Genomic DNA, 16,690 nt, shown 5'->3' with positions numbered 1-16,690 from the left:
GTAGGGACCACCTTCTCTTTTCCACCCACCCATGGCTCAGGCCGCACTGAGACTCAGAACTCATTCCTGAAGCCCGCTTCTCGCCTGCCTTTACAGAATTCCTGGATAAGAATGACCATTCCTTGGCACCTGCTGTGTTTGCCGCCTCTTCCAACAGCTTCCCTGTCTCGATCGTGCAGGTGAACAGTGCAGGGCAGCGAGAGGAGTACTTGCTGTGTTTCCACGGTGAGTCGTGGCTGCGCCCGCTGCCCTTTTGGATCCTCATGGACATAGGGACCCATGAGGGGTTGGAGGAGGGTATGTGGAGTTCTGGGAGTTCTGGGGCAGGATAGGTTTGACTGGGGGTACAGAGACTGTCTTTCCAGAACCACCAGGTCCCCTTGGGGAGTCTCCTCTCCACCACCAGATACTAGCATGGTCGAACTCTATCACATTCTCTCCAAAGAGCAGGCAGTTTTTTTCCTCGTCCATCCCTTGCTCTTTCTTTCTCTCCCTTTCCTTCCTCTTCCTCTGTCCTCATTTCATACCCCCTCCCCTCCCCTCCTTTCCCATCCTTCCATTTGTATTTTTCTTTGTTTACTTCTTTCTTTTCTTTCTTTCTTGGGTCCTCTCCTCCTCCCCCTCCCGCTCCCGTCCCCTCCCCTCCCCCTCCACCTCCCCTTCTTTCCTGAGTCTTTCCGTCTTTCCCTGTCTGTCCTTCCTCCTGATTGCTTCATTCCTCTCTCTCTCTGTGTCTTTCTCTTCCCTCTCCTCCTCTTATTCCTTTCCTTCTTTTCACTTGAGTTCTCTTTCTTTAATAAAATTTAATAAATTAAAATAAATTAATTTTAAAAAGTCCCTCATTTTTAATAAAGCTGAGAGCTGGCTCAGCAGAGGGCCCCCGGTTTTCACAGTCAGTCCTATCTGGTCAGGGGTCCCTGGGCTCTGCTTCTTGTTCTTCCATCACCATGTGTGTCACTGATGCCCCTGCCCTTGGCTGTGCTAATGCCCGCATGCTCTTGACACTTTGCAGAGTTTGGAGTGTTCGTGGATTCTTATGGAAGACGTAGCCGCACAGACGACCTCAAGTGGAGTCGCTTACCTTTGGCCTTTGGTACGTGAGGTTCAGTGTGGGGGCTTCTTTTTTGCCAGCAGCTGGTGTCCTGGAAAAGAATTGCAGCCGGGCGCGGTGGCTCACGCCTGTAATCCCAACACTTTGGGAGGCCGAGGTGGGTGGATCATGAGGTCAGGAGTTTGAGACCAGCCTGACCAACATGGTGAAACCCCACTTCTACTAAAAATACAAAAATTAGCCGGGCGTGGTGGCGTGTGCCTGTAGTCCCAGCTACTCAGGAAGCTGAGGCAGGAGAATTGCTTGAACCCAGGAGTTGGAGGTTGCAGGAGCCGAGATTGTACCACTGCACTCCAGCCTGGGTGACAGAGTGAGACTCTGTCTCAAAAAACCAAAAAAAAAAAAAAAAAAAAATGCAATTGCACGTGGAAATTTTTTTTTTTTTTTTGGTCTAAGCACTGTGCATGTGAATTCCATTAGATACCAAGCACAATGTGTAACAGTCATCCAGAGGACTGTTCATGGAAAGATTCTGAGGCTCGATGAAGAGCTGCCTACGCCAGATTCACCAGCCCACAGTCCCAGCCCTGGGAAATATTTGCTAGGCTCTCATGATAGAAAGGAGCCCAATTCCCTGTGGATTTATTTCAGTCATTTCCAAAGGCTGCAGAATGTCCCATGGCATAGCTGAACACCTGTTCACTTAACCAGTTCTAATTAGGCAAAGCAGTAAGGCCATGCCTGTTTTGTTTGTAAGTGTAGATAACACTGTGATGAACATCCTTGTACTACTCTTTTTTGCACTTGTCAGATAGCACCCCGTGATTATAAGCTCCTAAAAGTGGAACTGGTGGATCAAAGACTAAACACACACATACATACAAATATGTACATACGTATCTGTGTGAATGTTCTGAAATGCCGTCATGGCCCAAATACCCTTCGAGGCTATTTTGTTTCTCTATCGCTGCATATTAAGCCATCTGAAAGGGTAGTGACTTCAAACAACAGCTTATCATCGGCCCTGACTCGCGGCTTGACTGGACAGTTCTGCTTCATGTGGTATCAGCAGGGCCACTGGGACAACTAGAAAGCCCAAGACAGGCTCGCAAACATGGCCCACAATGAGTGCTGGCCATAATGTGGGTGCTCAGCTGCGGCTGGTGGCTGGCGGCCTTGTTGCTTTCCACGCTGGCTTCCAAGAATATAGAAGCAGAAGCTGGCAAGCCTGCTCACTTCCACCACACTCTACTAGTTAGAGCAGACTGCAGAGTCAGCCCAGATTCCAGGCCAGGGAACTGCACCAGGGCATGCATACCAGAACCCATGATTTAAAAAGTCTAATACCAAGTTTTGTCATAAGGAATAATAGTGCTTTTTCCCTTTAAGGCAGAAGACATTTCCAGTCCTGTCTGCTCTAGTTGCAGTGACACTGTCATACAGAGATACAGTATTAAGAAGACCAGCAATGTCTAAATATCTGTGAACCCAGTCTTTTTTTAAAATTGAACCCAGTCTTTTTTTTTTTTTTGAGTCGGATTTTCGTTCTTGTTGCCCAGGCTGGAGTGCAATGGTGCAATCTCAGCTCACTGCAACCTCCGCCTCCTGGGTTCAAGTGATTCTCCTGCCTCAGCCTCCCAAGTAGCTGGGATTACAGGCGCCTGCCACAACACCCGGCTAATTTTTTGTATTTTTAGTAGAGACGGGGTTTCACCATGTTGACCAGGCTGGTCTCGAACTCCTGATCTCAGGTGATCCACCTGCCTTGGCCTCCCAAAGTGCTGGGATTACAGGCATGAGCCACTGCGCTCAGCCTGAACTCAGTCTTTTTAAAAATCAAATTCTTTGATGTTTACAATCAGTTTTAAAAGGTACAATGAAAAGTCTCACCCAGTGTGTCCATCTCCCAAATTCTCCATCCCTGTTCCTTCAAAGAAAAAAAAAGCTCATATGAGTTTCTTGTCCTTCCAGTACTTTATGCAAATACTAGCACATAAAATATATATATTCTTTTTCCACCTTTTAAAAAATCAGTAAGGTAGCATACTTCCCACATGATTCTGAACCTTGCTTTTTGCACTGAGCAGTGTACCTTGGGCATTCTTTCATATCTGTACGAAGACAGCCTTTTCATGCATGTTTACAACTGTGCAGAATTCCATAGATGTATTATAATTTTTTTTTTTTTGAGACGGAGTCTCCCTCTGTTACCCAGGCCGGAGTGCAGTGGTGCCATCTCAGCTCACTGCCACCTCTGCCTCTTGGGTTCAAGTGATTCTCGTGCCTCAGCCTCCTGAGTAGCTGGGATTACAGGCATACACCACCATGCCTGGCTAATTTTTGTGTTTTTAATAGAGATAGGGTTTCACCATGTTGGCCAGGCTGGTCTTGAACTCCTGACTTCAGGTGATCCACCTGCCTTGGACTCCCAAACTGTTGGGATTACAGGCGTGAGCCACCACGCCCGGCCAGATGTATTATAATTTATTTAGCCAATCCTTACACTGTACACTTGAGTTGTTTTACATCTTCTGCTGTAACAAACCACATGGCAGTGAATATCCTCGAACATGCATGACTATTCTGGCACATAGATAGGTATTTGTGGGGTGAGTTGCTTTACACAGGATTGCTGGGTCAAAGAATGCATTGCAGCCAGATTTTGATTTTCCCTCTTTTCACCATTCTTTGGCCCACACTGTGCCTGCATGGTGATCACACAGCCTACAGAGAACCCTATCTGTTTGTGACCCACTTCAACTCACTCGAAGTAATTGAGATCCAGGCACGCTCCTCGGCAGGGTAAGCATTATCCTACCGTGCTTGGAAAACCTCAGCTGTTGGGGTAGGTGTTGGGGCTGGCTGCATGTTCCTTCCTAACCTGCCTAGCAATAGAGGTAGCCTGCAATGAAGGTAACTGGAACTCTGGGACTCTGCAGGACCCCTGCCCGAGCGTACCTGGACATCCCGAACCCACGCTACCTGGGCCCTGCCATTTCCTCGGGAGCGATTTACTTGGCATCCTCTTACCAGGATAAATTAAGGGTCATTTGCTGCAAGGGAAACCTCGTGAAGGAGTCTGGCACTGAACACCACCGGGGCCCGTCCACCTCCCGCAGGTAACCAGCTTCTCCTCTTCCTCAGTACTGGGGGCAACGTGCTTTTCTGCAAGGCAGAAGGAAATGATACTAAACCAGTAGAATGTTTCCCAATCTTCACTTTGTCCTTAAGCTCAAACCACTCATTTCTTTGCAATCTGCAGCACTGAAATGACACAGACCTTTATGAGCATCAGGAGAATTCGAAAATACCACCTTGTAAAAGTCAGAGGGGAGAGATCTGATCTTTCTCTCACGGGTATTTTCATTGGATTGGTGAAAAATGGAGCACAAATTAGGCATTTATTGCTTTAGCAGGTATTTTGCGGTGCTAGTTGGGCTTGTGGGGGAGGGAGAATGGTGAATAAAACAGACACAGCCCCTCCGTGATGGCTCAGTGGGAGAGATGCTGGCAATCATAGATTAGGGCATGGAAGGATGAGGCTCTGGTGGGGTGATTTAAAGCCTGGACGTGGAGGTGAGGGAGGATTTCCCATCAGATATGAGGTGGGGGCAGGGGGACCAGTGACAGATGCTCAGGCAGGAGGGAAGGCAAGCCATGCCTGGAGGTCCAGAGGTGTGAGGTCGTGAGAGCAGGTCAGGGACTCCGGCCAGCCTGGTGCCTTCCCTGGAATGCGAGACCTCCTGGACAGGACTGGACTCAAACAGCCATTGATAAAGAAGCAGTTAAATAAATTAAAGTACAGCCCTGGGAAGGAATGTTGTGCAGGCATCTGGGGAAAAATGAATGAAGAACTCACACTGACATGGAGCAATCGCCAGGACACATCAAGGTACAGGAGAGTATACAGAATATGCTGCCACTTGTATTAAAAAGGAGGGGAGGTGGTGCAGTGACTCACGCCTGTAATCCCAGCACTTTGGGAGGCCAGGGCGGGCAGATCACTTGATCCCAGGAGTTCAAGACTAGCCTGGGCAACGTGGTAAAACCCCATCTCTACTAAAAATACAAAAATTAGCCAGGTATGGTGTGTGCCTGTAATCCCAGCTACTCTGGAGGCTGAGGTGGCGGGGATTGCTTGAGCCCAGGAGGCGAAGGTTAAAGTGAGCTGAGATCATGCCACTGTACTCCAGCCTGGGCAGAGTGAGACCCTATCTCAAAACCAAAAAAGGAGGGAAAGGGCACTTCCAGAATGCCAGAGTAAGGACCTCTGACAATGTGTTTCTTCATAAAAGCAATGGGACCACTGGCAGTTACAAAAATCAACTTTTCAGAGCTCTGGAAATTAACCCTTTGAGCGGCCACTCTCAGGCAGGGTCAAACCAAAAGAGTCAGGAGCACAAGATTATTTGACACCTTTGCTTTTCCAGCAAGTTCCTGGGATCAAAACCACATTGAACAAGCATGCTGCAGAAAAGGCCTCTTCTTAAAAGGCATTCTTTTTAAATTTTATTTTTTAAATTTTACTTGTTTTTGAATTGATAATCTAATCACAGGGCACAGAATTCAAAGGATAAAAAAGGTATACAGTACAGAGCCTCTCTTCTGGATCTCTCTTGCCTCCTAACTCTCCTCACTCCCTCTCTCCAGGTCCCCACCTGGGAAGGAACCAATTTTGTGAAGCTTTTGTGTTTCTATTTAGGGATCCTTTATGCCGATACAGCCAGCCCTCTCTGTCTATAGGTTATGCCTCTGTAGATTCAACACACCATGGATTGAAAATATTTGAAAAAATAATTTTGTTTGTACTGCACATGTTCAGGCTTTTACAAATTGTCATTATTCCCTAAACAATACGGTACAACAGCTATTTACAGAGCATTTACATTGTATTAGGTGTTATAAGTAATCTAGAGATGATTTAAAGTGTACAACAGGATGTGTGTAGGTTATATGCAAATACACCCCCCCTACTTTTTTTTTGGGACAGGGTCTCTGTCGTCTAGGCTGGAATGCAGTGGTACGATCACAGCTCACTGCAGCCTCAACCTCCCTGGGCTCAGGTGATCCTCCTACCTCAGCCTGCTGAGTAGCTGGGATTACAGGCATGCACCACCACACTCGGCTAATTTTTGTATTTTTTGTAGAGATGGGGTTTTACCATGTTGCCCAGGCTGGTCTCAAACTCCTAGGCTCAAGTGATCTGCCCACCTGGGCTTCCCAAAGTGCTAGGTTTATAGGCCTGAAGTACTGCGTCTGGCCCTACACCATTGAATATAAGAGATGTGAGCATCCACAGATTTTGGTATCCACAGGAAGTCCTGGAACCAGTCCCCCAGGCCACCAAGGGATGGCTGTACAACCAAATGTACAGAGTCAGATCCACTGCCCTGATAATGGGCCTTTTCCAGGGAGCGTACCTAGGCATGTCAGATAGCGACAGGTTTCTGGGGATGGGCTTTTTGGGGAGCTTCAGTCCTGATCTGCTCCCTCCAGTGGTTACTAGACTGCTGGTTTTCACAGCTACTGTGGTTCTAAGGACATGGTTTCAACTCTTCCACAGATCTGGGGAGAGGGGAGTGGGTATAGGGCAAGTTGAAATGTCAAACATTTCAGTTCTTGCTCAGATTCCTTTTTTTTGCATAAATACTCTTTGAATTGTTGCAGGCCTTTTTTGCAACATGCTTGTTCAGCGTGGTTTTGATCCCAGGAACTTGCTGGAAAAGCAGAGGTGCCAAATACCTATGTGCTCCTGACTCTTTTGGTTTGACCCTGCCTCGAGAGTGGCCTCTTAAAGGGCTAGGGTTAATTTCCAGAGCTCTGAAAAGTTGATTTTGACAATTGCCAGTGATCTTGTTGCTTTTATGGAGAAGCAGGTTGTCAGAGGTCCTTACTCTGGCATTCTGGAAGTGCCCTTCCCCTCCTTGTGTTTATTTTTTGTTATGGTCTCACTCTGTGCCCAGGCTGGAGTATAGTGGCGTGATCTCGGCTCACTGCAACCTCCGCCTCCTGGGCTCAAGAGAGCCCCTGACTTCAGCCTCCTGCCGAGTAGCTGGGACTACAGGCGCCCGCCACACCTGGCTAATTTTTGTATTTTTTGTAGAGACAAGGTTTTACCACGTTGCCCAGGCTGGTCTTGAACTCCTGGGCTCGAGCACTTTGCCCGCCCTGGCCTCCCAAAGTGCTGGGATTACAGGCGTGAGCCACTGCATGCGACCACCCCTCCTTTTTAACACAAGTGGCAGCATATTCTGCATACTCTCCTGTACCTTGATGTGTCTTGGTAATTGCTCCATGTCAGTATGAGAAGTAGTTCTTCATTCATTTCTCCCCAGATGCCTGCACAACCTTCCTTATCAGAGCTGTACCTTAATTCGTTTAACTGCTTCTTCATCAATGGCTGTTTGTCTCCAGTCTGTTGCTGCAATAAATGACTTTCTCCTTATGCCATTTTACATGCTGAGGAGTCTATCTGTAGGATAAATTCCAAGAGAAGGGTGACGGCTGAGGTGCATTTGTAAATCTGATGGACAGTGTGGAGTTTTCTGCCCTGAAGGCTTCTCCCATTTACAGTCCCACCAGCTGCATGTGGAAGTGGGACTGGCCTTGTCTTGACACAGTGCTGGGAGCTAGATCCAGCTCGAGGTGTAGGAAGTTTGAAACCTTGGCCTGCAAAGAAGGTCTGAGATTATTTAACCCAGGGAATAAATGGCCTAAGATAATCTTCCGGACTGGTTTACCAGCCCTGTGTGTCTACCTTATAAATAGTTATGTGGACCTCATACCATGTGCCTGACATAATGTCTATGGCTGGGGATACAGAGATGTAGAAAGCATTGTTCTTATATTCCAGGGGCCCATAATTTGGTGGAAGAACCACAACTAATATTACAAAATACCAAGATCTTAGGCAAGACTGTCCTAATGAATGGTCTCTCTTTTGTTGATGTACAGGAGCTAATTAATCTGAAATATTTGGTTAGTGTGGTTTTAACCTGAGGAGCTTGCTGAAAAACCAGAAGTGCCAATAATTAAATGCTCCTAACTCTTGGCTTGGCCCTGCTTCATGAGTGACTGCTTAGTGCACCACAGTCATCCCCTGAAAATGTCTAGATCTTCTTTAAGTAGTTCCCAAGTCATGCCAGAAACACATTGAAGTACTGTAATTAGATTTTTTTCCTCTGTTGCCTCACTAGATAGGTAGCCAGGCACCTTGCTTTTGAGACTATATAGTCTCTCAAAGGAATTGCTTACTATGTGATCAAAACAGTTCCAGTTCCTGTGAATGAGGGGCAGAAAAGTGTTCGCTTTCCTGTGTTATGTGTGGAAAATCAGTAGTTGGTTATCTCTTGGCTTATAGAACGATCTTTTGGTCGCTGACTTCTTTGGGCAGTTGAAGGTTGGCTTTCTGGGTCTGATTCACTGCAGGCTTCATTGCCCTGGTCTGTTTAGCAGAGCAGGAAATGTAACTCCTTGCCAAAAAGACCATAAAATTGATGTGGTAGATTATGGGTCATTAATGGATAAGGAGATGGAAGACTGCCCACTTGGCTTGAAATGACAGGTGTGTTCCTCCCTCCCGTTAATCTCAGCTGACGTCCTGAATGGCCTTCCCTCGAGCAATCCTTCTTCCCCTGGGCAGTGAGTACCCTCTCATTTGTTTTATGATGGTTCCCTGTGGACACATCTTATCATTTCTTTTCCATTACAAGTAGGCTTAATGTAGTTCTCCTACTCGGAATTTATTTTTTTATTTGTCTTCCAGATTGCAAAGCCATATAGCTAGAGATGAATATAAACCTTGATTTCAAGATGTTGAAATCTGCATTATCTTAAATCTTACTGCTGCACAGACAGGGGTTCTGGTCTTCTGAGCATTTGCTGTCTGAATCTCCAAACATTACAGTTACATGGGAAAGCAAGAGCATGGCATGAAACTATTCACTATGAACTGAGCCCTTATGAAATTATCTCTGCACACCAACCTCTCTGTTACATTGTAGAGGAGGAACTGGGAAACTTTTTCTGCACAGGTCTAGATGGTAAATATTTTCGGCTTTGTGAGCCATATGGTCTCTGTCTCAGCTGCTCAGCCCTGTTGCGGTCATGCGGAAGCAGCTGTAAGACAATGCATACCAGATGGGCATGGCTTCATTCCAATAAAACTTTATTTATAAAAACAAGCATCTTCCGGATTTGGCCCTCAAGCCTGTTCTAGAGTCTCTCCTTCCACAGTAAATACTGTCTTTGCTGTCGCTTCTCAATTATGGATGTTGACAGAGGAGGTACTGATACAGTTAGACCAATAATTGAAGAAAGAAATGAACAAGTTGATAAAATGATAGCCTCTTCCAACGAGAAGGATTTAAATATCAAGGATTAAGATAGTCCTTTGGGAAAACCAATGATGCTCTACACTTCTCTTTTTCTAATTTTTAGTTTTAGTTTTTTAGAAGTGGGGTCTTGCCATATTGCCTGGGCTGGTCTCAAACTCCTGGGCTCAAGTGATTTTCCTTCCTTAGCCTTCCTAATAGCTAGGGCTACAGGCATGCATCACTGTGCCCGGCTTTTTCGAATATTTTCGAAGAGCCTTCTTTAGGATCTTACTGCAAAAGTCCAACGTGTCCAACGTTGATGTCAGAGCATGTTAGCAACAATTTTGTTGAGAGAATTAGCACAAAACAAATCATTCTGTGATTCATACTGGATTCATTTTTGGAATCAGCTGCATTGTAATTTAAATACTAAAAAATATCTAGCATAAAATAAGTTTATGTTCCAAGATAAAGCCTCAAACAAAATATGTTTTGTAATATTCACTATAATTTTTTTCCCCCATTTTAAGTAGGGCCTTTTCCAAGCATGAATTATGCTGAGATAACAGGGACTCTAGTACTTTTTGAGCTGATCGAGGGTGGGAAAGAATTGACTCAGAAGGCTACATTTCAGTTCTCTCTGTGTTTCTGGGTCTTACTACATCTTCAGAGAGGGAGTTTGGGCCCCGGGTCTGCTGAAATCTTCATTTGAAATATCCAGGCCAGGAATGGGTGGAGGGTTGGGTTGGGTCGTACAAAAAGGCCCCAGTGTTTTCAACTGTTTGGTTACTAATTATCAACCTTTGAGGCCTGGGATGTTTTCTGAGCCTGCTCTACTGTTTTTGTCTGCCCTGCTCAGTTTCCTGACTCTATCAGGCCTGATCCCTACACCTCTCGGTCATCTTATTGCCATGACTGAGAACCATCAACCTTCTGCGCATCTGCATTCGCATCAGGTGTCAGAGAGACTCTTGGAAAGCCACCTGGCGGGAGAGGTGACCAAACACCAGACCCAGGAGTGGGACAGGCATGGCAGTTAACAGTGATGAGTACAGGGTTTCCCCAAACTGCTCCTTGTACTGAGGGCCTTTGTGGGCCCCTGACTTCTGGGTCTTAGCAGGCTGACCTCCTAGATGAAGACTTCCTTCTGTGCCTTCTAGGCTCTGGGAAATACTAGGTCAGTAGGATACAGTATGGGGCGGGCTTATGACATCAAACTGGTCTTTTTTTTGTTTTTGAGACAGAGTCTCGCTTTGTCGCCCAGGCTGGAATGCAGTGGCTCGATCTTGACTCACTGCAACCTCCGCCTCCTGGGTTCAAGTAATTCTCCTGCCTCAGCCTCCTGAGTAGCTGGGACTACAGGAGCATGCCACCACGCCTGGCTAATTTTTGTATTTTTAGTAGAGATGGGGTTTCACCATGTTGGCCAGGCTGGTCTCAAACTCCTGACCTCGTGATCCACCTGCCTTGGCCTCCCAAAGTGCTGGGATTACAGGTCTGTGCCACTGCGCCCAACCTATCAAACTGGTCTTTATTGGAATCCCAGCTTTACCACTCATTAGCTCAGGTGTCTGTCCCCTAACTCCCGTCTGTCCCCATTTTCTTGCTTGTACAGTGAGGGTCATGCTTGTTCCTAGCTCAAGAGCTGCTGTGATGGTTTAATGAGATGATGAGAGATGGCAGGTGAAGAGCTTAGCACAGGCCTGGTGCACAGTATGTGCTCAGTAAATGAAAGCCTGCACTGAGGAAGGTGGGTTGTCTTTTGTTGCCATCTTTGCTGTCTTCCCTGTCTTTGCTGCCAAAAATCAAACGCAGGCAAAGTCCAAAGAACTCCAGGTCTAATCTGTTGATAATCAGTGGTAAGGCCGGGTCAAGCCGGGGGTTCCGCAGGGAAGAAGGAAAATGCCCCTCTGGGATTGTGGCCTCGCAGCTCCCTACGTTCCTCTTTTGTCGCCAGCAGCCCCAACAAGCGAGGCCCGCCCACGTACAACGAGCACATCACCAAGCGCGTGGCCTCCAGCCCGGCGCCGCCCGAAGGCCCCAGCCACCCCCGAGAGCCAAGCACACCCCACCGCTACCGCGAGGGGCGGACCGAGCTGCGCAGGGACAAGTCTCCTGGCCGCCCCCTGGAGCGGGAGAAGTCCCCGGGCCGGATGCTCAGCACGCGGAGAGAGCGGTCCCCCGGGAGACTGTTTGAAGACAGCAGCAGGGGCCGGCTGCCTGCGGGAGCCGTGAGGACCCCGCTGTCCCAGGTGAACAAGGTGAGGCAACGTCCCGAGACTCGTGTGTCTGTTGCGGAGGCCAGGAGTGACTTGGGGAACTGAGACCCCCACGGGGCCACTGTTGTTTAAAAAAGGAACTCCATGACTGTAATTCAGACTTTGTGAGACACAGGAGTTTAGGAAGAAAATGTACTCTAAGAAATAGCTTCCTGGCCGGGTGAGGTGGCTCACGCCTGCAATCCCAGCACTTTGGGAGGCTGAGGTGGGCGAATCACGAGGTCAGGAGATCCAGACCATCCTAACACGGTGAAACCCCGTCTCTACTAAAAAAAAATAGAAAAAAATAGCTAAGCGTGGTGACAGGCGCCTGTAGTCCCAGCTACTCGGGAGGCTGAGGCAGGAGAATGGCGTGAACCGGGAGGCGGAGCTTGCAGGGAGCCGAGATCGCGCCACTGCACTCCAGCCTGGGCAACGGAGCAAAACTCTGACTCAAAAAAAAAAAAAAAAAGAAAAAAGAAATAGCTTCCTAAGCAAATGGATAACGTGTGTGTGATTAAAAAGGAAAATATGTATGTGTATAACTCAAAATATAATAGCTACCAAAAAATATGTTTTCCTTTCTCCAGAGGCAAGTGGTAGCAGTTTCTAGAGATATTCTGTGCATACAAGCAAATATGTGTGCTCTCCTTTTTAAAACCCGAATGATAGCATCCTATATGAAATGTTCCATGCTTTACTATACATACAGATTCACACACATACACACATATGCCTTTTTTTTTTTGAGACGGAGTCTCTCTGTCGCCCAGGCTGGAGTGCAGTGGCCGGATCTCAGCTCACTGCAAGCTCCGCCTCCCGGGTTCACGCCATTCTCCTGCCTCAGCCTCCCAAGTAGCTGGGACTACAGGCGCCCGCCACCTCGCCCGGCTAGTTTTTTTTTTTTGTATTTTTTAGTAGAGACGGGGTTTCACCGTGTTAGCCAGGATGGTCTCAATCTCCTGACCTCGTGATCCGCCCGTCTCGGCCTCCCAAAGTGCTGGGATTACAGGCTTGAGCCACCGCGCCCGGCCTTTTTTTTTTTTTTTTTTTGAGAGAGCGTCTTGCTCTGTTACCCAGGCTGGAGTGCAGTGGCATGATTATAGCTCACGGCAGCCTCGAACTCCTGGGCTCAAGCGATCCTCTCACTTCAGCCTCCTGAGTAGTTGGGAATATGGGCTGTAGCTACCATGTCTGGCTTTTTCCCCCACTTTTTTTTGTTTTTGTTTTTGTTTTTGGTTGTTTTAGAGACACGGTCTTACTGTGTTGCCCAGGCTGGAGTGCAGTGGCATGATCATAGCTCACCACGGTCTTGAACTCCTGGGCTCAAGTGATCCTCCAGCCTCAGCCTCCTGAATAGCTGGGATTACAGGCTTAAGCCACCATCTGTCTAATTCCCACCCCCACCCCCCCTTTTTTTTTTTTTTAAGAGACAGAATGTCGCTATGTGCCCAGGCTGGTCTTGAACTCCTAAGCTCAAGCAGTCCTCGCACCTTGGCCTCCCAAAATGCTGGGATTACAGGCGTGAGTCACCATGCTCGGCCTACTCATGTGTATATATAAATTGTTTTTCTGGAAGGCTACACACAAAAGTGTTCACAGTGGTTGCCTTCCAGAAGAACTTTGAACTTTTGTAAATGTTTAAATCATGGGCATGAATGATCTGTGTAATTTTTAGGTTCGCGATCGAGGAGAGGGATAGGTGTTGAAGACCAGGGGCTCCCCCGGGCAGGGGATGGCTCAAGTGCTTGGTGCCTCCTCAGCAGGCTAAGCAGGCCAAGGAGCCACCTTTCTGCCATTTGGGGCTGATTTTCTGGGTGGCATTCTCCTTCTGATGCCACATGCAGTTCGCCTGCTGGTAAAGAAAGAAGGAAATACCATCCATGTGGCTTCTTATCCCTCCCAATTGACCTATGAAACTGTGTATGTGCGTGTGTGTGCGTTAACATGCTTACAGCAACACAGGTACACACACGGCTTTCGGATTTTCCAGTGAGTTTCACTCCCTGGCTTTCCCAGGCTCTGGAGCGGGTGCTGCCCTGCTGAGTACTCACTGCTAACTGCTGAAGGGGATAGCCCAGGGGCTGCAGATTCCCATTTGCATCGTGCAAGGTGAGCACAGCAACTTCTGGCCTCAGATGGCTAACACTCCTCCTCCTTATTTCACTCCTAGGTCTGGGACCAGTCTTCAGTATAAATCTCAGCCAGAAAAACCAACTCCTCATCTCAATCTGCAGGAAACACCAAACACACGATGGAACTCTGCTGATGGGGACCCAAGCGCCCACGTTCTCAGCCACCCTCTGGCTCAGTGGGGCCCAGACCCACCTCGGCACGGACACCCCTGTCTCCAGGAGGGGCAGGTGGCTGAGGCTCTTCGGAGCTGTCAGGCCCGGTGCCTGCCCTGGGCACCTCCCTGCAGCCATCTCTTTGCACTTTGTTACTCTTTCAAAGCATTCACAAACTTTTGTACCTAGCTCTAGCTTGTACCAGTTAGTTCATCAAAGGAAACCAACCGGGATGCTAACTACGATGTGGTTAGAATCCTAATTAGCTACTTTAATATCCTAGGATTGGTTGGTTTTTCTTTTTTTTTTCCCTTTGTTTCTTTTTTTTTTTTTTTTTAAGACAACAGAATTCTTAATAGATTTGAATAGCAACGTATTTCCTGTTGTAGTCATTTTTAGCTAGATCACATCATCAGGTCTTTGCTACCGAGGCGTAGTATAGAAGAGTCCCGGTCAGTTGGCCAACCTCCTGCAGCCACGTAGGTTCATCCTTGTTCCTGTTCATTCTCATAGATGGCCCTGCTTTCCCCAGGGTGACATCATAGCCAAATGTTTACTGTTTTCATTGCCTTTTATGGCCTTGACGACTTCCCCTCCCACCAGCTGAGAATGTACGGAGGTCATCGGGCCTCAGCTCGGAGGCAGTGACTTGAGGTCATCAGGCCTCAGCTCGGAGGCAGTGACTTGGGGCCAAGGGACCTCGAGACGCTTTCCTTCCCCGCCCCCCAGCGTCATCTCCCCAGCCTGCTGTTCCCGCTTGCCATGTAGCTTTGGCCAGGAAAGCATGCAATAGACTTGCTCGGAGCCCAGCACTCCTGGGTCTCGGGGTCGGGGAGGGGACGGGGGCACCCACCTCCTGTCTGTGACGGTGTGTTGTTCCCCACTGTGGGATGGGGAAGAGGCCCGTCGGGAGTTCTGCATGGCGGTTTACTGCATGTGCTGCCCCCTTGGGTTGCTCTGCCAATGTATTAATACCATCCCATAGCTCCTGCCGAATCGAGACCCTCTGACGACTTGCCAACTAACTGGCCACCACAAGCTGCAGTCTGTAGCACTGAACAAACAAAAAAAACAAAACGCTCAAGCCTTACGACCAGAGAAGGATTTCAGCAAACCACCACCTCCCACTCAGTGTCCCCTCCGAGCTTCACACTTCCCTGCCTGCCGAGGATGACTCTGTTCACACCCAATCCAGCGCGGTTCTACCCCACGAAACTGTGACTTCCCAAATGAGCCTTTCCCTAGGGCTAGGGGACCTGAGACCAGGAAGTGTGAGAAAGCAGCCGCAGCTCAACTCTTCCAGCTCCGCCCGGGTTGGGAAGTCCTTAGGTGCAGTGCGGCTCCCACTGGGTCTCCGGACCCTCCTATTAGAGTATGAAATTCCTGGCAACTGGTATAGAACCAACCTAGAGGCTTTGCAGTTGGCAAGCTAACTCGCGGCCTTATTTCTGCCTTTAATCTCCCGCAAGGCATCTGTTGCTTTGGGTCCTCCACGACTCTTAGGCCCGCCTCAACAACCCAGGCACCTCCTAGGTAGGCTCAAAGGTAGACCCGTTTCCACTGCAGCAGGTGAACACGACCGTGTTTTCAACCGTGTGTCCACAGTTCAGATCCCTTTCCAGATCGCAACCTGGCCTGCATCCCAGCTCCTTCCTGCTCGTGTCTTAACCTAAGTGCTTTCTTGTTTGAAACGCCTACAAACCTCCATGTGGTAGCTCCTTTGGCAAATGTCCTGCTGTCGCGTTTCATGTGTTGCTTGGAGTCTGTGGGGTCGTACTCCCTCCCCTCCCGTCCCCAGGGCAGATTTGATTGAATGTTTGCTGAAGTTTTTGTCTCTTGGTCCACAGTATTTGGAAAGGTCACTGAAAATTGGTCTTTCAGTCTTGGCATTTCATTTAGGATCTCCATGAGAAACGGGCTTCCTGAGCCCTGAAAATGTATATTGTGTGTTTCATCTGTGAACTGCTTCCTGCTATATAGAACTAGCTCAAAAGACTGTACATATTTACAAGAAACTTTATATTCGTAAAAAAAAAAAAAAAAAGAGGAAATTGAATTGGTTTCTACTTTTTTATTGTAAAAGGTGCATTTTTCAACACTTCCTTTTGGTTTCAATGGTGGTAGTTGTGGACGGCCATCTTCACTGGAGGGTGGGGAGCCCCGTGAGACCACCAAGATGCCAGCAGGAAATATCGTAACACGAAATTGCTGTCAAAAGCTTATTAGCATCAATCAAGATTCTAGGTCTCCAAAAGTACAGGCTTTTTCTTCATTACCTTTTTTATTCAGAACGAGGAAGAGAACACAAGGAATGATTCAAGATCCACCTTGAGAGGAATGAACTTTGTTGTGGAACAATTAGTGAAATAAAGCAATGATCTAAAAATGTGTGCTTTAGTGCAATGACCTCTTCTTTTTTTGAGAGACTATGAAAGAAAAACTATCACCAGTGTGTCAGTGTAGGTGTGTTGTCATGGACGGGACCTTCTTCACGTTGTGGGGAGGGTTTTCCTCTGGAGTGGGATAGAGGAAGCCACGTGGTGGTTAGGGCACACTGCTATCCTGGAGTTAAGCAATTGGCGGCATTCTCTACCAAGAGTGTGACATTGTGGAAATTCGGTCAGTACTTCCAGTGAACCATGAATTAGCTATTAAGGTCATATTATAGGACTGCAGAGCTGGAAAGCTCTTTAAGCTGTCACAAAGGCCATTTGGAAAGGATGACTCAAGAACGGATTACCCACTTCCATAATCAGCTAACCAGGAACAGGTCAGCTC

At 47.8% G+C, this 16,690-nt stretch overlaps 1 protein-coding gene across 5 annotated transcripts in view; it reads left to right on the top strand.

Annotated features, from left to right (window-relative positions):
- CIT (citron rho-interacting serine/threonine kinase) overlaps window positions 1-16,302 on the top strand; it is a 195,000-nt gene extending 178,698 nt beyond the window's left edge. For 4 of the 5 annotated variants that reach the window (XM_008004911.3, XM_008004908.3, XM_008004906.3 and 1 more), the window contains 6 exons: window positions 97-225; window positions 1,013-1,093; window positions 3,775-3,853; window positions 3,991-4,170; window positions 11,324-11,627; window positions 13,798-16,302. In XM_008004911.3, coding sequence (XP_008003102.2) covers window positions 97-225; window positions 1,013-1,093; window positions 3,775-3,853; window positions 3,991-4,170; window positions 11,324-11,627; window positions 13,798-13,821 — 797 coding nt within the window. In that variant the 3' untranslated portion in view covers window positions 13,822-16,302. The remainder of the gene's footprint in view (window positions 1-96; window positions 226-1,012; window positions 1,094-3,774; window positions 3,854-3,990; window positions 4,171-11,323; window positions 11,628-13,797) is intronic. The other variant, XM_073021144.1, reaches the window with a different exon arrangement.
- Window positions 16,303-16,690: the final 388 nt, after the last annotated feature.

Source organism: Chlorocebus sabaeus, chromosome 11 (assembly GCF_047675955.1).
Source record: "Chlorocebus sabaeus isolate Y175 chromosome 11, mChlSab1.0.hap1, whole genome shotgun sequence".
NCBI lineage: Eukaryota > Metazoa > Chordata > Mammalia > Primates > Cercopithecidae > Chlorocebus > Chlorocebus sabaeus.
This window is presented reverse-complemented; position numbering and strand designations above follow the sequence as displayed.